General features: G+C 42.9%; 1 protein-coding gene across 1 annotated transcript in view; it reads right to left on the reverse strand.

Moving 5' to 3' along the window:
• The window catches only part of DNAH3 (dynein axonemal heavy chain 3), a 403,897-nt gene that overhangs the window by 369,007 nt on the left and 12,990 nt on the right, over positions 1-21,900 (reverse strand). Inside the window, exons 5-7 of the mRNA XM_078777885.1 lie at positions 15,915-16,110; positions 15,257-15,327; positions 13,922-14,070 (exon numbers count right to left, since the gene is read on the reverse strand). Coding sequence (XP_078634011.1) covers positions 13,922-14,070; positions 15,257-15,327; positions 15,915-16,110 — 416 coding nt within the window. The remainder of the gene's footprint in view (positions 1-13,921; positions 14,071-15,256; positions 15,328-15,914; positions 16,111-21,900) is intronic.

Below are 21,900 nucleotides of genomic sequence, written 5' to 3' on the forward strand. Positions count from 1 at the left end.
GGGCAGTACAAAGACGCAACACTGGATGAATTCAAATTGAAGAGAGTCCGATCGACACAAGTGCTACCTTGCCCACTCTCGGCTTCGTTCCAATTGACAAACCGATCCTCACCGTGTCGTATGAAGTTGCGTACCTGATCGCAAAGCAGGGCAAACAGCACACTGTTGGCGAGACACTCATCAAACCGGCCGCGTTGAAGATGGCCAACATCATGCTGGGAAAAGCTGCTGAAAACAAGTTGTCTCTCGTTCCACTCTCAAATGACACCATTAGATGCAGAATCGATGACATGAGCGACGACATCCTCACCCAGGTAGTTGCAGATTTAGTCGCGAGCCCGACGAAATTCAGCCTTCAACTCGACGAGACCACCGTCATTTCGAATTTGAGCCAGCTCCTCTTATTTGTGCGTTATGTCAAAGGAGACGAGATCAAGGAAGACTTTCTGTTCTGCAAGCCTCTCACAACAACGATGAAGGCAGCTGACCTGAAGAAGCTTGTGGACGACTTCTTCAGAAGCAACGGCCTCTCGTAGAACATGGTGTTTGCAGTTTGCTCAGACGGAGCTCCAGCCATACTGGGATGCAACTCCGGTTTTGGAGCACTGGTGAAGGCCGATACACCACACATCATCGTCATGCACTGCGTCATGCACAGACATGCGCTGGCATCAAAAACCCTGCCTCCAAAACTGGCCAATGTTCTGAAAATCGTCGTTGAAACTGTGAATTACGTGCGAAGCCGTGCTCTGAATCATTGCATCTTCAAAGAGCTGTGCAATGAAATCGGCTCTGAATTCGAAGTCCTTCTCTACTACTCTAAAGTTTGATGGTTATCACGAGGGAAGGTAGTGAGCCGTGTTTTTGCCTTGCGTGTAGAATTAGCCCTGTTTTTGCGAGAACACCAGCATTGCCATGCAACGCACTTCCAAGAGTCAGAGTTCATCCTCGCCTTGGCGTACTTGGCTGACATCTTCGACGCACTCAATCATCTCAATTGCCAGATGCAGGGCGGTGGAGTGAATGTCGCCGAATCTGAAGAAAAGCTGAGCGCTTTCCGAAAGAAGTTACTGTTGTGGAGGCGGCGAACAGAGAACGACAACTTCGTGAACTTTTCGCTACTGGACGAGTGCGTGAGCGGGATCGAAGATGAGTCAGAAGTTGGAGGCACTGCTGTACCAGGGGAGCTGAAGCAAGCGATTGCCACGCACTTGGATGAGCTGGGAAAGTCATTCAACGGCTACTTCCCCAAACAAGAGCAATACCCAGCATGGGTGCGGCAGCCGTTTACTTTCGACGTTGCAACGGCAGATGTCAACGACCAATACCTTGACGACCTCATTGAACTTCAGCAGAGCCAGACTCAACAACAACTCTTCGGCACAACAATGCTCTCAACGTTTTGGTGCCGCCAAATGGAAGGGTATTCTCACTTCGCTAAAATTGCCCTTGAGATCCTCACGCCGTTCGTTACAACGTATCTCTGCGAGCATGCGTTTTCGAAACTGGTGGACATTAAAACAAAGAAAAGGAGCAGGCTTGCATGCGAAAATGATTTGAGGGTGGCCCTTGCCAAAACAAAACCACGCATTTCCCAGATCGCCTCCCGAAAAGAAGAACAGAAAACGCATTAAGATGCAATTCTTCTTAATTTTTTTTGTCAAATTTGAGGGGTTCCGCGAGTGTTCGGTGGGTTTCATTCGGGTTCGGCGCCTTTAAAAAGGTTAAGAACCACTGCATTAGAGTATCAATTATCCCATCTCCTTTATTTCTAAATTGATGTCCTGCACCCCGTTGTCTCTTAGGTTTATAGTATCTTTATTGTCTTTTATAGTATTTATTTATTGAAAAACGTCACGTAGGTGAATTCTGATGGATATAATTTCGTCATTGAAACAAATCATCCGATTATCTTGATCGGTTATCCTAAAATTAACTCTATAAATGGTTTTTCCTGACAGGTAAATAGACGAGATTTTTTGGTTCCATATTGAATTTATAACCAATCGGGGTTGAGTAAGCGCTGAATGAAAATATTGTATTTGTTCTTATTCCATCGTTATAAGCACCATCAATCAAATCACAATGAATTAATACCGAATTTAGACCGGCGGATATTTAAATAACATTATCACTGTAAAACGTCCCGTTATTCTCAATCTTTTTTGAAGAGAAACCCAATAGCTCTCTGAATGAATTATCAATTGTGAAATCAACTTTATAATTATTTTTGAGTCTAATAGTTGATTTCGAAGTATGTTTTTGAATATCTATTTCAATATTTTTTGGTTCATCACCTTGTTCTTTCATAAGGCGAAATATTTCAGAAGATATTTGAGAAATCTCATAAGCTCCGGGTGAAACTGTTATAGTTTTATATCCACTTCCTGGATTATAACTAAACTTGTCGTTTTTCTCTGTGACATTAAACAAGGTATTATATGTTTCCATAGACAATAAAGATGCTTCATATTCTTTTGTGGGGTCAAGTTGTAGTGGGTATGGAAATGAAGCCATGTAATCACTCGTTGTGAAATTAAAACTTAGGACTGTGTTTCTCATTTTATATATGTGATAAAATATCTTCGTATTGACATTTATTAATTATTTTCTTATTCATCAACTGATCTAAAATGGCTGAGGCTTCATTAAAACAATTGTTGTTTCCAGCATTCTTACGATCTAACAGCAATAATATCCTATTAACTAATTGTGATGGGTCATTTGGAAGAAAACTAACACCCGAACCAAGCTTACTTAAAGCATCAATAATATGTTTCTCCTTCTCATTTTTCTTACTTTTACCAGCAACAGAAACCCCATAATCAAGTGAATCTAGTACATCAATATAAGCTTTATAATCCTCATTTTCTGTGTTCAATGGTTCATCAAAATAGCGTGAATTAAGCCTATTACTTGTTGCTCGTTTTCCATCTTTTGTAAGAAGAAACATTAATCTTGGGGTTAATTTAACAGGGTGTTGAGCAGAACTCAAGAACCTCAATTCATCATTATATATCAATACATTTTCATTAACAAGATGAAACATTGTTGGTTCTTCTGTTGGTATGAGACCCGCTTTGGTTTTTGTACCCGTTGAATATTCATTGTTTGAAATGGCCTTCACAATGTAATCAGGAGGTTGATTTATCTTTTCTAGTTGTTGAAATAATCCTTTATCATCATGTTCTAATTCTCCAAGTTCTTGCTCTGTCACTTGACTAAAATCATGCAGCATTTGAAGTTTTTTCGGAGTATATTCTATCGCAGGATCTGTAGACGAAATCATTTTTTGTTCAGTTTTTAAAAGCGGCTTAAAAAATTTCTCTTGTTTTCTTTCAAAGGCTTCTTCACCAGTTAGTTTTTGTCTCCATTTCTTCTTTATCTCTTCCTGTTGTTTAACAACTTTTGAAACTAATTGTTTATGTTCCTTCAACTTTCTTGCTCTTTCTTCAGCATTCATTTATTTATAAAATTAAAAAATATATCGTTTAGTATCTCATCTTCTTTAACAACAATATATTTATATTTTCCAGCCTTATGTTTCATATACCCCTCAAATTCCTTTTTACTACATAATGTAGAACAATTATCTCTCCAAAAATTATTTATATCTATTGAATTTAGCTTGAATAAAATAAAAGTATTAGCATTGTTTCTTATTGAGCGACAAGGGAGTTGAAAGTATGATTGACTAAGATAAATACAATTACAAGAAGAATGCCGCCCCCTTGTATAGTAGCTGTCCATAACCGATTGGTTTCTCACATTAACACAATCATCAATGATAACGAGGTTCTTTTTTTATTCATCTAAATCTTGGGGTGAAGGTATATCATCCATATTATCACTAAGAATACAGTTATGGGTTTTGATTTATTTTTACATTTTTGTGTATCACAAAATAGTTGTATTATATTTTCAATGTTGTAATCATTTAGTTTATGTTGAAGTTTAAATAAACCGATTATATCTTCTTTTTGAAGGCTCGCATTAAAACCTTGTGATAGTAGTTGATACTCTGGTTGAAAACTTGACTTTGTGAAAATTATTAAATATTCATAATCTAAAAAGTTGGGAGTAATGAGCATCTTTAAAAGCAAACAGGTTTCCCACATCCACTTGAACCAACTATTAGGCATCTTAATGAATTTGGGAGATTTTTATGGTTGTTAAATTTTATCTTATTTTCTCAAACAGGTAAAAAATCATTCATTTTATATATATATTTAAATTCTAACAAAACATTGCTCAAAATAAAAATTGAAAAATAAGGTTTAAATACTTAAACAGTCTCCTCCAAGGATCCCATACTAATTTGAAATATTTGTAAAAGATACGTTCAATGAGATGAATCCTTTAAAGTTTTATATGGGAGTAAAAATGGGTATGGTAAAAGAGGGTATTGAAATAACTCCCTATATGAGAACACCCCCTCACTTTATCACATCATTCCAGGATTTCTTATCATCGAGTGTTTATGGTGAGCTTGTAAAACAGGAGCAGGATGTAGATAATACACTTGTAGGTAGTGGATATATTATTACGAAAATAATTTTCCTAGATATACACGTTCTAAAATCAGACCCTCTTAAAGCTTCTTCTTATATTGATTGACCAAGGGATATAAAACTTAAAAACGCAGTTGTTAATATTCAAAACAAAGACAATAAATGTTTCCTATGGTCTATTCTCACCCACCTTTATCCTCAAAATAAGAATCAAGAAAGAGTATCTCGTTATAAGAAATATGAGAATACGCTAAATGTTAAAGATTTAAAATTCCCAATATCATTAAAAGATATTCCTAAATTTGAAAAGATGAATAATCTATCTGTTCATGTATTTGGATTAACCGATGGAAACAAAATTCAGATTTTGAAACATTCTAATAATTATAAAAATGATAAAACTCATATTGACCTTCTATATTATAATTTGGAAGAAAATTCACATTATGCTTACATCAAAAATTTATCAAGATTAATCACTTCACAAGTAAGCAACAGAAACTAAAACATATCCCTGTAAGCGATGTCTCAACTTCTTTTATACGAAAGACAGATTAAACCAGCATTCAAAATACTGTAGCGTACATAAATCCACCATAATTAATATGCCTAAAGTAGGTTCAAACGTATCATTCAAAGATTTCAACAAAACTATGAAACATCCATTCGTGATATATGCTGACTTTGAAAGTATCCTTGAAAAGATAGATACTACTTCTCCAGATCCAAAAAAATCATACATGAGTAAATATCAAAAACATACTCCTTGTGGTTTCTGTTATTACATCAAATTAACCATCGGTGATAAATACAACAAGTTATAACTTTATAGAGGAGAAGATGCTTCAGAGGAGTTTGTGAGGCGAGTGGAAAGGGATTGTGTTCGATTAACCAAGAAAATGAAAAAAAAACCAATAAACCAATGTGCTTAAAAAAAGAAGAGAAAATTATGTTTAGAGATAATAATATATGCAATATTTGTGATGAGTAAATTGATGAAGATGAAGATGAAAAGGTGAGAGATCATTGTCATCTTACAGGTAAATATGGAGGTGCAGCTCATCAAAGTTGTAATCTTAATTTTAAACTCCCCTCTTTCATTCCAGTCTTTCTTCACAACAACGCACATTATGATACACATCTATTTATAAATGAACTTTCAAAGACATCTGGAGACATTTCAGCAATTCTTAACACGGATCAGATACCCTTTCACAAAAACAGTCTTTATAAAAACAGGATTTGACATAACAAAAAATAAAAAATACATATGATATAACTAATATTAGATTTCTTGACACATTTAAATTTATGACAAGTTCATTATCTAACTTAGTATCAAATATTAAAAACTTTCTGAGTCTTTCATAGTATTTCACAAATGCAGACGAGATTGAACTCTTATCACAAAAGGGGATATATCCGTATGATTATATGGATTAATTTGACAGATTTAAAGAAACACAACTCCCACCAAAAGAAAATTTCTACAATAAGTTAAATAAAACTCATATTTCTGATGAAGATTATACCTGAGCACAAAATGTTTGGGAAAAGTTCAATATAAAGAACCTTGGAGAGTATCATGATTTGTATTTTAAAACTGATGTATTACTATTGGCTGATGTCGTTGAAACTTTTAGAACCGTCTGTCATAATAAAAATTATTATGGATTAGACCCCGCCCACTATTACACTGCCCCAGGATTGGTTTGGAGTGCCATGGTAAAAATGACACAACAGAATTTGGATTTAATCAGTGATGTAGATATGCTATTGATGATGGAGAAGGCTAGGAGAGGCAGAATATCACAAGTCTGTTCCAAAGAGATATGCTAAAGCCAACAACAAATATCTTCCTAATTATGATTCTACAAAAGATAGTTCTTATTTGATGTACTAGGGCATTGCCCGTACTATATCTATATCTAAAATTATATCCCCCCCCTCTATTTACATGAAATGGTTTGGTCCAAAGCGAACGGCTTGCGAGTGGTGACAATCCCCCCCCTCTATTTACATGCAATGGTTCGGTCCAAAGCGAACGGCTTCCGGAGTTTGGTAAAGAAATCGCCATCGCGTACACAAACGCGCAGGAAAGCGAATGAATCGCAAATTCGTTTTTATCAGTTGTAAAACATAGTTTAACGCCAACATAGTTTGCAAACGTGAAATAAATGAATACGCTCTCAAATGTGCCATCCGAGGCAGAGTGTGCCCGCCACGTTCGGCAAACGCGATCGTTCGCTGCTCTGTGATTGGTTGAAGCGTTTTTTGGACATATCTCGGTAAGTAATTGTCCGATTAATTTCAAACCTTGAAAAGGCACATCCTCGGGTCCCCAGCAATATACCTGGCAAGTTTCAAGTATATCGGACCGGTAGTTGTCGAGAAATCGTTGTCGCATACAAACACACAGACAGACACACACACACACAGAGATTGCTGGAATTATAGATAGATTACGATGCTAATAATTTATATGGATGGGCGATGTCTCAATCCCTACCTTATGGTAAACTTACACTACTCACAATAAGTTAGGGATATTGGCAGGTTCTTCGGTGTGGTTGATTTTGTGTATTAATTATGTTGAAAAACGTTGTTGGTCCTAATTCTATGGTTATTAATGAGTGTGAAAAAACACAGCATTCTTGATTTCAATACCATAACCCTAACCCCTATAAAAAAAATAAACTCACTCCCACAATATCCCTAACTTATTGTAAGTATGGTAAGTGGGTTGAAGAGAAATATTATGAAAAGGTTTTACAGGATATCATCATCTCTTCACAAGAAGAATTGGATAAAGCTAAAATTGGATAATATTTTGAAGTTGATTTGAAATATCCTGAAGAACTTCATAATAAACATAAGGATCTACCTTATGCTCCTGATAAAGAAAGACCAAGAAAAGAATGGTTAAATGATTATCAACAATCATTTAATACTAAAGGTAAATCAACAGAGAAATTACTTACTACATTATATAAAAAACCACCTTTAGAGGCCATTTTTCCCCGCAAGCAGGGGTTGGCCTTTTTCGGGGACCGTGGTTGTTGTTGTTTTTTGGTCCCCTTTTTGAAGCAATGTTTTACGGCTGGATGCCCTTCCTGCCGCCAACCCTTTTTGTCGCCTTTTTACGACAAAGAGGGAATTACCAGTGAACTGGTACTCAATTTGCCGACCTCGGAAGGAATGACAGGCTGAGTCAACCCCCCTGGCGTTAATTCAGCGATCAACCGGGATTCGAACCCAGGATCCTAGGATCCTAAGCCGGCACTCTAACCGCTAAGCCAACACCAGGCTTACTTACTACATTATATGATAAAGGAAATTGTGTTTTACACCAAAGGAACTTGAGACAATGTTTATCAGCAGGGCTGAGAATAAAGAAGATTCATAGAGTTTTACAGTTTAGTCAAAGTCATTGGTTGAAGGAGTATATTGATTTTAATACAAAAAGGAGAACTGAAGCAAAAACTGATTTTGAGAAAGACTTTTATAAATTGATGAATAATGCTGTATTTGGAAAGACGATGAAAAATCTCAGAAATAGACAAAACATAAGACTTCCTACATCTTGGGCACAAGCATCAAAATTAATTAATAGACCCGGTTTTCAAAGAGCAGAGGTGTTTTCAGAGAACTTTTGTGCTCTCCATTTGATTAAAGAAAGTATTGAAATGGATAAACCTATTTATATTGGAACATCAATTATTGACTTGTCAAAGTCATTAATGTATGATTACTTTTACAATAACTTAAGGAAGAAATATCAAAATGATGTTAATCTCCTTTATATGGATACAGATCGTTTTATTTTGAAAATGAATACAAAAGATGTTTTTCAGATATGATTGATGATATTGATATATATGATACAAGTAATTACAAGCCAGGTGATAAGTTGTTTTCTTCAAAGAATAAAAAGGTTATTGGAAAGTTTAAGGATGAATTGGGGGGTAAGGTAATGAGTGAATTTATAGGATTGAGATCTAAAGCTTATGCCTATAAGTATATTGATAATAATATTGAAAAGAGTGATAAAAAGTTCAAAGGGATAAAGAAAAATGTCATTAAAGAAACAATAAACTTTGAAAATTATTATAATTGTTCAACTTCAAAGAAAGAAGAGTACAGAAAAATAAATATGATAAGGAGTTATAAAATTCAATTATATTCAGAAGAGGTGAGCAAGAAAGTTATTGGGGCTTTTGATAAGAGGTTTATTTTAGGAAATGGAATTGATAGTCTCCCTTATGGATTTGTGTTAAGATAAATAAATACTAAACTAATAAATAAAATGAGTTATTGTCTCAAGTGTAAAAAGAAAACTAAATCTAAAAATATCTCATATGTTAAAAATAAAAATAATCGAGTTATGAAAAAGGGGATATGTTTAGTATGTGGCTCTAAAAAGTGGCAATTCATTTCTAAGAATAAAATTGGGGGAGATATACAAACGTTTTTGTCAGGGAACAAATTTACAACAACTGGAATTCCAGGGGAATTACACCTTCCTGGATATTCTTTCTATGGTCCAGGGACAAACTTGGATAAAAGATTAGATGAGGCTGACAATCCTAAACCTTGGTCTCAACCTCTAAATAAGGTTGATGAAGTGTGTATGAAGCATGATATTGCTTATGGCAAGAGCATTACGTAGTGTGTTCAAAAAGTATCCAACCTTTATTTTTCGTGCGTAAAAAAAAAGAAGCTAGGGAGGCGTTGATTGGTGCACGTATGTAGGCGATCCTAATGCGCACGCGTGAATTTTTTCCCACCTACAGAAGCTGTCATTCGACGACAGACCGCCGATGAGTGAGGACATGTAAGTGAGCGCCGTCGGATTTTCGTTTTTGACAAAATGATGGAAAAACTTGAACAACGCTACTGCATCAAATTTTGTGTTTCATCAAACTTGCATCAAAACTGCAACTTGGTTTCTGGGTCGTACCCATAAACCCAGGACTCATCGCCAGTGATCACTGTGTTGAGGAAGCTGGGATCGCTGTTCACAGTCTCCAGCATGTCCTGTGCGATCTCCAAACGGAGTTGCTTCTGCTCAATCGTTAGCAGCTTTGGTACGAACTTCCATGAGATTCTCCTGAAGCCCAAATCCTCCTTCATAATGGAATGAACGGTGTTGAATCTTGCGGATCGTTTCCACTTGGGAATCGCCAAGCTTTACACAAAATTTGATGCAGTAGCGTTGTTCAAGTTTTTCCATCATTTTGTCAAAAACAAAAATCCGACGGCGCTCACTTACATGTCCTCACTCATCGGCAGTCTGCCGTCGAATGACAGCTTCTGCAGGTGGGAAAAAATTCACACGTGCGCATTAGGATCGCCTACATACGTGCACCAATCAACGCCTCCCTAGCTTCTTTTTTTTTACGCACGAAAAACAAAGGTCGGATACTTTTTGAACACAGTAGTACGTTGAATGAAAAACACAAAGCCGACAGAGAAATGTTGTGTAATTTGTCTTCGATACAAAATCCAACGTCGAGAGAGAAAATTGATAGGTTTATTGTGAAAAAATTGATAAGTGCTAAATTGAAACTTGGTCTTCGTTATCCAGGTGTTTCACCATGGACAGAACCCTCAAAAACTATTAAGCTCTAATGATGTCATCAAGACTGAGGAGCTTTTGGCTGATGAATTGCATAAACCTATCATCACAAAGTTTAAAAGAAGGAAGGTTTATTCCAAGGGTGTTGATTACATCTGGTCCGCTGATTTAATTCAACTAAATAATGATAGGGGATACAAATATGCTTTAACCATTATTGATTTGAAGAGCAGATTTGCATGGGTTGTTCCCCAAAAAACAAAAGGGGTAATACTCTTATGTTAGCTTTCAGTGGAATATTTAGTAAAAGCAAAAGAAAACCAAAGAAGTTATGGACTGATGAGGGAGTTTTATAACAAAATATTGATGAAATTTCTTAAAGATAATGGTATTACATTATACAGCACTTTTAATGAAGGAAAAGCAGTTGTTATTGAGCATTTTAATCGCACTTTGAAAGAGAGATTATATAAAAAATTTACACAAGTCGGTTCTCAACAATGGGTAGCTTTAATTCAGGGTGTTGTAGATAATTACAATAATACAGTTCATTCATCAACAAAATCAAAACCATCGGAAACATTTACAAAATAAGAATATGAAAAGCAAATTAATTTGAGAAAGCCCAAGTTCAAAGTTGGTGATATTGTAAGAATATATAGACGGAAAAGTCATTTTCAGAAAGGTTATACAAAGAGATGGACTAATGAACTTTTTAAAATCATTGATGTAATGGATACAGTTCCTTGGACTTCTAAATTATATGATATGAATGGGGTAGAAATCTTGGGTTCATTTTATTCACAGGAATTACAAAAGACAAAAATAAGCAGATAATGCCCTTGAAAGCAATGGGTTGGCACTTCACAATCCTCTAATATACAATGCGTGTAGATTTATTATATATATTTTAATATATAGAGTATAAATTATTAATAAATGAATATACATCCATTTTTTCTAGAATGTAGTTTTAAAACAAATGATCCATGGAAGAAGAAATTTTTCCAAGATTTGGCATTTGGGAAACGGGGGTTAATATTTAATCGTAAAGAAAAATAAATTATATTAACACCAAATGGGGAATTCTTCATTCCTAAAAATGTTTCAGTGGAAGATAAACTATCATTTGAAAAGTTATTCTGGGGGGAAACTAAATATTTTCAACTAGAACAGGAAATTAAAGCCTTTAAGGAAAATATTACCAGAAAAGATGCAATTAAAAGGTTCTTTTTTTTTATCCATACTTTGAATATTCAAACTATCCAAAATTTAGAAGTAATATACAATAGATTACTCATTATACTTCTCCTTAACATCGATGTTCTGTCAATAGCTGAAATAGGTCTAACTAATTTTCAGATATCAATGGTTAAAGAATATTTAGATCTATAATTATCTACACACACGCGGTGTGAGTGAGGAGGACCTGGGATATATAATGGGGGACGTTCTTAGATCTGTGAACCCCAAACACAGAATCCTCAACACTTCAGTCAAGGCTTAACTTTTGATTGTTGGTGTGTGTGTGTGTGCAATGGGGGATGTTCTTAGATCTGTGAACCCCAAACACAGAATCCACGACACTTCAGTCGAGGCTTAACTTCTGCGCACAATTTTGTTTGTTGGTGTGTGTGTGTGTGTGTGTGTGTGTGTGTATGTGTAATATTATACCAACCCTAACCCAACCCAACCCAAAACCCAACCCTAAACCCAACCCAACCCCAACCCTCACATTCAAAATCCCAACATAATATTTTTTCCTCTTCCTCAAATTCTGTCTTCCAAAGCATTTAAGTTTGAAGAAGTAGAAATTAGGAGGAAGAATTTTCCAGCATTTTCTTCCTTGAACTTTCTTGATATTCCTGAAATATATGTAAAAAAAAAATTACTTATCTAATATTATAGCATACATATAATTTCATTGATTTTCAATCAACTGAACTTACCTATGAAACATCATCAAACAAAGAACAATGTTCATTGCTTTAGAATCCAGTTCATCAATTTGAAGGTTTAGTTCCACACAGGTAGAGTCTCCAGGGTGAAACCTTTCTGCGGGATCATCAAGGTAAAACTCATTCTTAATTTGTAGGCTTCCCCATGGCTGTTGAAAAAGTCTTCAAACAAATCAATCATTTAACCACAACTTGGGGTAAAAGCAGAGACAATTTCCTGTAAGACAAAATAACAATGTATTAATTTAATACAATATTATTATATGTATAAATCAAACTTTGTAAAAAAAAAAAAATTAAAAAAAAACAAAAAAAAAACTCTTACCTGCACTGATAAAAGGTTATAATCTAAGGAGTCTCCAACAGAGTCCCCACAGGTAGTCTCCATGGGAGAACTCATTTTGTGTGTTGTGGTTGTTCAAACAGTCTTCAAATGAATCAATCATTTTACCACAACTTGGGGTGTTTTTACCAACTTGCTTGGCAAAAGCAGTGTTTAATTGTATCTGAGATACAATTTCCTATAAAAAGAATAACAATGTGTTAATTAATTTTTTTCCATTTAATACATGATTATTATATGTATAATATTAATATTATACACACACACATACAAACACTTATATATACACACACACACACACACACACACACACACACACACACACACACACACACACACACACACACACACACACAGTCCCGGTCAAAAATTTTAGAACACCTCAATTTCTCCAGTTTTTATTGAAATTTACGCAGTTTAATGTACAGTGAATAACCTGAAATGGTACAAAGGTAAGCAGTAAACTGTTCGAGGTAAAAAAAAAAAAGTTAAGGTCAGCAAAAACCAGAAAATAATGTAAATGGCACAGTTATATTGTAAAAAGAGGCCTTCTTCAGGGAACAAGTAATGGGTTAACAACTTACAGCTGTTCTGCAGCAATGTAAGTAAATTAAGCGTTGAAAGTTGATGCAAACAATTTCATGTGTCTTTCACTGAGGAGAGGCTTCCATCTGGCCACTCTGCCATAAAGCCCAGATCGGTGGAGTGTTGCAGTGATGGTTGTCCTTCTGGAAGTTTCTCCCATCTCCACACAGGATCTCTGGAGCTCAGCCAGAGTGACCATCGGGTTCTTGGTCACCTCTCTTACCAAGGCCCTTCTCCCCCGATTGCTCAGTTTGGCCGGGCGGCCAGCTCGAGGAAGAGTCCTGGTTGTTCCAAACTTCTTCCATTAAAGAATTATGGAGGCCACTGTGCTCTTGGGAACCTTCAATGCAGCAGAATTTTTTTGTAGGCTTCCACAGATCTGTGCCTCGACACAATCCTGTCTCTGAGCTCTGCAGGCAGTTCCTTCGACCTCATGGCTTGGTTTTTGCTCTGATATGCATTGTCAGCTGTGAGACCTTATATAGACAGGTGTGTGCCTTTCCAAATCATGTCCAATCAATTGAATTTACCACAGGTGGACTTCAATGAAGGTGTGGAAACATCTCAAAGATGATCAAGAGAAATGGGAGGCACCTGAGCTAAATTTCAAGTGTCATAGCAAAGGGTCTGAATACTTATGTCAATGTGATATTTCAGTTTTTTCTTTTTAATAAATTTGCAAAACTTTCTAAAATCCTGTTTTCTCTTTGTCATTATGGGGTATTGAGTGTGGATTGATGAGGGAAAAAAAGAATTTAAACGATTTCAGCATAAGGCTGCAACATAACAAAATGTGAAAAAAGTGAAGGGGTCTGAATACTTTCTGAATGCACTGTACATATATACACATACACACATACATTTACACACACACACACACACACACACACACACACACACACACACACACACACACACACCAATCAAAAAATTAAGAAAAACTCACCTTGATATGGTCAATTGTTGAATCAATTTCATCCATTTGAAAACAGACTTCTTTAAAGTAATCATAATTCAACTTGAATCCACTATCGCATTCGACCTCTCGGCCTGTACAGTTGTTCATTGTTACGTGCATGCCTGGAGAAGCCTTAACTGGAAATTATGCAATGCACTGCAATGTCTTAAATGAAAATGGTGTAAACTTGGGTGAGAGGAACCAACTTCAACTTCCTGCAGGAAAAATGAATTTCTGGTGAGCTGGTGTGTGGAGCAACTACCCCGTTTAGGTAGTAGGCACTGCAAGTTAAATTATTCAAGGATTATATTTCAGCACTTCAAACTAACATTTCAACTGGGATTACTTTAAAAAAATTAATATTCAAAACAGTGTTTAAAACAACATTCATTTAAAAAATGTTTTAATTGGAGAACTCAACAGCGACATCTGGTGGGATGGGACAAAGCACTTCAGTATATAATTGGGAAAATTGAAAATTGGGGAAATTACATAATTGGAAATTATATAATTGAAAAAATTGAAAATTGGAAATTAAATAAAAAAGGAAAAAAAATTGAAAATAAAAAAATTGAAAATAAAATATAAAAAAATTTGGAAAATTGACAAATGAACCATGTTGAACCACATTAAACCATGTTGAACCATGTTGCACCATAGTCGGGGCACAGTGAGTCAGGATCCCCATTTCCATACTACTTATACTCAACCAGCTCCTTGCTTCACGGCTGCATCCGGGCACCTTCTGCGTGTGGTCTTTTCCTTTTGACTACTAAGTCGAGGCTCATATAAGAGCTAACTCATAGAACATACAATAAAGGGAGCAAGAGACAAGAGGGGTAGAGAGAGCGAAGCACAACAACAGTGGGAAACAGGGACATCAGGAGACCTGTGGAAGAGAGTGGGCTGGGGCGTAGTACATGGGATAAACAAGATGGACACTACAGAGGATTTCAGGAAAGAAAACAGAGAATTTGAAGGAGGTGGATTTGGGGTGGATTAACGAGGGTAGAAAAGATCATGGTTTTGGATGGGAGAAGATATGAGATGGTGGTGAACAGCTGGATTAAAGACCTGGAGGGAGAATAACAAAGTCTACACAGGTCCACTTCTTGGATCCAGGTGTTGCCCCGTTTATGTATGCCTCTCTTCTTCAACCACGTGTTACACACACCGATACTTTCATTGTAGCAAGGAATGCCAGCAACCATTTTCTAGCATCGTCGACTTCTCCCCACCCGTGTGGACCGCGAACACGTTTCCACTAGTCATCCAATTATCACTTCTGGATCTGGCACAGACGTTGAAATCACCAAATATCACCATAGGGTTCACTCTGTGGCATGTCATCCAATGCCATCTTGAGATTATCGGAGAATTCAGCCTTCTCTGCCCTGCTGGCAAGAAAGGTAGGTGGGCACAAAACAGGATATCACCTGCAGGTAGCCTATGTTCTTTTTATCTCTGACAAACGCAGCTGTGCCCATCCTTGAGTTCCCAGGTTTCCACTGCCGTTCTTCTATGCTGTGATGGCTGGTCCAGTAAACACCATAGCAAGACCCTCTCCTCTTTGCCTGTGGTGTCCTACTCGTGGTGTCGACCGACCGACCGGCATTTTGTACAATGCTCTCATCCACCCGGTACACGGTCAGTGCATACCCCGTCACCCTCCGACACACACACACACACACACACACACACACACACACACACACACACACACACACACACACACACACACACACACACACACACTACAATAATCTTGATCCTTCAGGTATGGGCAAGGCTCCTTACACAAATCAAACATAATTCATTATTCAAAAACTCATTCCTCCTCACACATCAGCATATGCTTGGGTTTTTTCTCTGATTATTCATGGTGGGCAGTGTGATGGTGGTTCATCTAATTGGTTTGTGGCTTTTCTGCGTCTTAAATATTTGTTAGTCTTTATATTTAAGAATCAAAAGCAGGACTTACTGTGTGAGCCAAAGCTCCTGAAGATGGAGCATCATGGGATGAAGAGTAAAGAGGTTGACCTCTGCCCATTGGCGACCTTGCTGCTTTGAGGTTCTCCAAGGCACAGGTGCACGGATAACACACGTCATAAATGGACGAGGAACATGGCCAATATTCAAGCGCCGTCGTTCGCCTGGATCCAGAAGGATGTAATCCACTTGGGAACAGGTTGGGAATGGGTCACAGGATGAGTCACAGGACAATGACGAACAGGTCTATTCACAGTATGCAATAGACGCCACTTCCGCTGTGAGAACAAGGCTGCATAATGCTGCTGCCATTACAGAAGACAAAGCGAGGCATTCACAATGATTAGTATTAAAGCGCGGCGTTACGCGCGCTGCTTGCGAGCAAGGAGGAAGCGGACAAGCGGTAACTTATAAGCGTCTTTATTTCAGGAGCTCACTGTAACACTGGCGCGCTCCGGGCTGCGCGCCCAGTGTATATCATGAGGCCACGCCTACCCCTCGGGCGTGGCCACCACCCACTTGGTGCGCGGAATGATGTCACCACGCCAGTGGGCTTTTGTGTCCGCCACACGCGCCCCCCCAGAATTCCCGCGCACCTGGAGGGCCAGTTTGCGGGGCAGACGAATGACCCGGCCGAAGCGCCCCCTGGCGATCGGCGGCGTCCGGGGTGCAGGGATGCCAGGTGGGATGCCCCTGGCTGCCCCTGTGATGGGTGCAGGACCGGGGGGCGGCGTGGCGGCGGGGCTGGGCGGTGCCGGGGGTCCGCCCGCAGGGGGGCGGCCCCGACGTGGGGGTCGGGCCACTGGCGGTGGATGGTCCACGTCGAGGTGGGCCGGCTTGAGGCGGTCTACCGAAACGCGGTCAGGAGTACCGCCGATGTCCAGGGTGAAGTGCTTCGCCCCGGTCTCCAGCACGCGGAAAGGCCCGTCGTACGGGGGCCGCAGTGGTGTCCGGTGGGCATCGTGGTGGACGAAGACGTACTCCGCCGTGCGAAGCTCCGGGGCGACGTGCGTTGGTGGGTGCCCGTGGCATGCCGTTGGCACCGGGGTGAACCTCTGGGCGGTCTCTTGCAGAGCGGAGCGCTGCTGTGCCGCAGACCATGGTGCCGTGGAGTCGGGGAGGAACTCGCCCGGCACCCGCAGCGGTTGCCCGAAGACCAACTCCGCCGCGGATGCGCGCAGGTCCTCCTTGGGCGCCGTCCGGAGGCCCAGCAGGACCCAGGGGAGCCTGTCGACCCAGCCGCCGTCGCGGAGGGTGGCCCGGAGCGCGGCCTTCAATGAGCGGTGAAATCGCTCACACAGGCCGTTAGCCTGGGGGTGGTAGGCCGTGGTTCGGTGCAGCCGGACCACGAGCCCCTGCGCGACCGCCTCCCAGAGCTCCGAGGTGAAATGGGGGCCGCGGTCGGACGAGATGTCTGAGGGGGCGCCGAACCGGGCGACCCAGGTGGCGATGAAAGCCTGCGCGACATCGGCCGCCGTTGTCGACGCCAAGGGCACGGCCTCCGGCCACCGGGTGGTGCGGTCCACCATGGTGAGGACGTAGGTGAAATCCCGCGAGGGGGGCAGAGGTCCCACCAGGTCCACGTGGACGTGGTCAAACCGGCGTTCCGGCACCGTGAACGGGGCCAACGGGGCCTGGGTGTGCCGGTGCACCTTGGCGCGCTGGCACGCGAGGCACGTCCTGGCCCAGCCGCGGACGGCCTTCCGGAGGCCATGCCAGACGAACTTGTCGGCAATCAGCCTTTGGGAGGCCCTCGCACCCGGGTGGGACAGGCCGTGGATGGCGTCAAACACCTGGCGCTGCCAGCCCGCGGGCACGATGGGGCGAGGACGCCCGAGGGAGACATCGCACAAGAGGGCCGCGCCCGCGCCGTCGAACGGCACCTCGGTGACGCGGAGGCCCGTGACGGCGGTCCGCAAGGCCTGGATGTCGGGGTCAGCGGCCTGGTCTGCTGCCATCCGGGCATAGTCGATGCCGAGGTGGACTGCGTGGGCGACGGCCCGGGAAAGGCAATCCGCCACCGGGTTGTCCTTCCCCGCGACGTGCTGGATGTCCGTCGTGTACTCGGACACGGCCGAGAGGTGACGCTGCTGCCGGGCCGACCACGGCTCGGTGACCTTGCCCATCGCGAAGATCAGCGGCTTGTGGTCGACGAAGGCAGTGAACGCACGGCCCTCGAGCAGATGGCGGAAGTGCCTGACCGCCAAGTGAAGCCCGAGCAACTCGCGGTCGAAGGTACTGTAACGGCGTTCGGGCGGGCGAAGCTGCCGGCTAAAGAACGCCAGTGGTTGCCAAGCTCCACGCACCCATTGCTCGTGCACCGCGCCCACCGCGTAGTCCGAGGCATCGGTGGTGAGGGCGATCGGTGCATCGGGCGCCGGGTGCGCGAGCATGGTGGCGTTAGCCAAGGCGAGCTTCGCGCCCGTGAACGCCGTGTCCATCTGCTCGGTCCAGGTAACGTCGCCTTTGCCCGGCTTACCTCGGAGAGCTTCGTGCAGGGGGCGCAGGAGCTGGGCGATACGGGGCAGGAACCGATGGTAAAAGTTCACCATGCCCAGGAACTCCTGCAGCCCTCTGATCGTGCGGGGGCGCGGAAACCCCTTCACCGCCTCCACCTTGGCCGGCAGTGGGACGGCTCCGTGCTTGGTGACACGGTGCCCCAGAAAATCGATTATGGTGGCGCCGAACCGGCACTTTGCGGGGTTCACAATCAGGCCATGCTGGCCCAGGCGTTCGAAGAGCGTGCGGAGGTGGCGTAGGTGCTCTTCGCGGGACGCGCTGGTGACGAGGATATCGTCCAGGTAGACGTAGACAAAATCAAAGTCGCGCAGGACACTGTCCATCAGTCGCTGGAACACCTGAGCCGCATTCTTCAGAACGAAGGGCATGCGCAGGAACTCGAAGAGTCCGAATGGCGTGATGACCGCCGTCTTCGGGACGTCCTCCGGCCTGACGGGGACCTGATGGTAGCCGCGTATGAGGTCCACCTTCGAGAAGAAGGACATGCCCGCCAAACGGGCGGAAAAGTCCTGAATGTGGGGGACGGGGTAGCGGTCGGGAGTCGTGGCGTCATTGAGACGGCGATAGTCCCCGCACGGTCGCCATCCCCCGCCGGGCTTCGGCATGATGTGCAGCAGCGACGCCCAAGCGCTCTCTGAGCGCCGAACGATGCCGAGTCGCTCCAGGGTAGCGAACGCCACTTTTGCCACCGCCAGCTTCGTCGGCTCGAGGCGGCGTGCCCGGGCGTAGACCGGTGGCCCGACGGTGGGGATGTGATGGGCCACCCCGTGCTTGACGGCCCCCGCCGAGAAGGTGGGCCATGTGAGGGCCGGGAAGCCGGCGAGGAGGCGGGTGAATGCGTCCGCTGCCGGAAGCGTACAGACCAACGTGGCCGGAACCGAACCGTTCGGCAAGCCGCTTGGCAAGCCGCTCGTTGAGCTGCTCGACGAGCTGGGCAACGCACAAGCGAGCGAGCTGAACGTCTCGGCCTGGACAAGACGTCTGCGCTTGACTTCGACCAGGAGCCCATTAGCGCACAGGAAGTCCGCGCCAAGCAGTGCCATGGGCACGTCGGCGGTGACGAACGTCCATCGGAAAACCTGCCCTCCGAACCGCAGAGAGAGGCAGCGTTTTCCGTACGTACGGATGGGCGTCCCGTTCGTGGCAAGCAGTGCGGGGCCCCCACCCGCGGCGTGCTTGTGTGACGTGCCGGCGGGAATGACACTCACCTGCGCTCCCGTGTTGCACAGGTAACGGCGCCCGGAGAAGGTGTCCATTATGAACAGCAGGCTGCTCGAACGGCCGGCGCTCATCGCCACTATTGAGCGCCGGCCCGGGCGTTTCCCGACCTGTTGAAGGAGCATGGCGGATGACACTGCCGAGCTTCGTGGCCGAACTTGGCGTGGAACCAGCACCAGGTGGTGGAGCTGGAGGAGCGCGGCTGGCTCTGCCAGGCCGGTGGAGTTGGCGGGTTTCCCCGCGGTGGCGGTTTTAGCCGCGGCGGTGGGCGGGGCGTGGCGGCGGTCACGAGGTGCGTATCAGCATGCTGCGTATGCTGTATAAGCTGATGCTGTGGATCAGCAGCATCAGCAGCATCAGCAGCATCAGCAGCATCAGCCTCGAGGGCCGTGACGGCCACGCCGACTCTCGCCCGCGTGTCCGAAGCGGCGAAGTACCTGTCCGCCTCGGCTGCCAATGCTCGGGGTTCCGTTAGCCCGGTCCCGGCCAACGCGAGGCGAACCTGCGCTGGAAGTTGGCGAAGGAAAAGCGCCCGGAATAGAGAACCGGGGGCTTCGTCGCCCAACAGTGACAGCATATGGTCCATTCGGACCGACGGGCGCGTGTCACCGAGCTCGGGGAGATCCAGGAGGCGGTCGGCCCGTGCGTCGTCCGTGAGGCCGAACGTGGCAAGGAGTAGCCGCTTGAGTGCCTCGTACTTGTGGCCGTCCGGTGGGTGGCGAAGGACGGACACAACTCGAGCGGCCGTGCCGGGCCCGAGGGAGGCGACGACGTGGCAATAGCGCGTGTCATCGCCGGTGAGGTGCCGAAGCTGAAATTGGGCTTCGGCCTGGACGAACCAGACTTCGGCCTGAGCCTCCCAAAATTCGGGAAGTTTGATGAAGCTGGCCATGGCAATGGCGTCGCGTGTGGAAGGATCGCTCCGGCAGATCCAACGTCGAGGGGGTCACCAGTAAAGCGCGGTGTTACGCGCGCTGCTTGCGAGCAAGGAGGAAGCGGACAAGCGGTAACTTATAAGCGTCTTTATTTCAGGAGCTCACTGTAACACTGGCGCGCTCCGGGCTGCACGCCCGGTGTATATCATGAGGCCACGCCTACCCCTCGGGCGTGGCCACCGCCCACTTGGTGCGCGGAATGATGTCACCACGCCAGTGGGCTTTTGTGTCCGCCACAATATACTGTATCTGAGCTGGTATGTGGAGCAACTACCCCGTTCAGGTAGTAGGTTGTCGACAGCAACCGCCCAAGGTATACGACTGTTCGGACTTTGGAGAGTCAAAGTGGTACCCGGAACCATCTTACACTCTCTGTATCAGGATTGCTGGTCTTACTGCCTTCACGCTCTCTTTCTTGCAAACAACCTTCATACACTTTTCATCACACACTTTTCATCGTACACTTTTCATCATACACTTTTCATCACACACTTTTCATCATACACTTTTCATCGTACTCTTTTCTTCGTACTCTTTTCTTCGTACACTTTTCTTCGTACACTTTTCATCACACACTTTTCATCATACACTTTTCATCGTACACTTTTCATCGTACACTTTTCATCGCACTCTTTTCTTCGTACTCTTTTCTTCGTACTCTTTTCTTCATACACTTTTCATCATACAATTTTCTTCATACACTTTTAATCATACACTTTTCATCATACACTTTTCATCATACACTTTTCATCATACACTTTTCATCATACACTTTTCATCATACACTTTTTTTTCATCATACACTTTTCATCAAACACTTTTAATCATACACTTTTCATCATACACTTTTCATCGTACACTTTTCATCATACTCTTTTCATCATACACTTTTCATCATACACTTTTCATCATACACTTTTCTTCATACTCTTTTCATCATACTCTTTTCATCATACTCTTTTCATCACACACTTTTCATCATACACTTTTCATCATACACTTTTCATCATACACTTTTCATCATACACTTTTCATCATACACTTTTCATCATACACTTTTCATCGTACACTTTTCATCGTACACTTTTCATCATACACTTTTCATCATACACTTTTCTTCATACTCTTTTCATCATACACTTTTCATCATACACTTTTCATCATACACTTTTCTTCATACTCTTTTCATCATACTCTTTTCATCATACACTTTTCATCATACACTTTTCATCATACACTTTTCTTCATACTCTTTTCATCATACACATTTCTTCATACACATTTCATCATACTCTTTTCATCATA

The sequence above is a fragment of the Myxine glutinosa genome, chromosome 1 (genome assembly GCF_964187855.1).
Source record: "Myxine glutinosa chromosome 1, kmMyxGlut1.1, whole genome shotgun sequence".
Classification (NCBI taxonomy): domain Eukaryota; kingdom Metazoa; phylum Chordata; class Myxini; order Myxiniformes; family Myxinidae; genus Myxine; species Myxine glutinosa.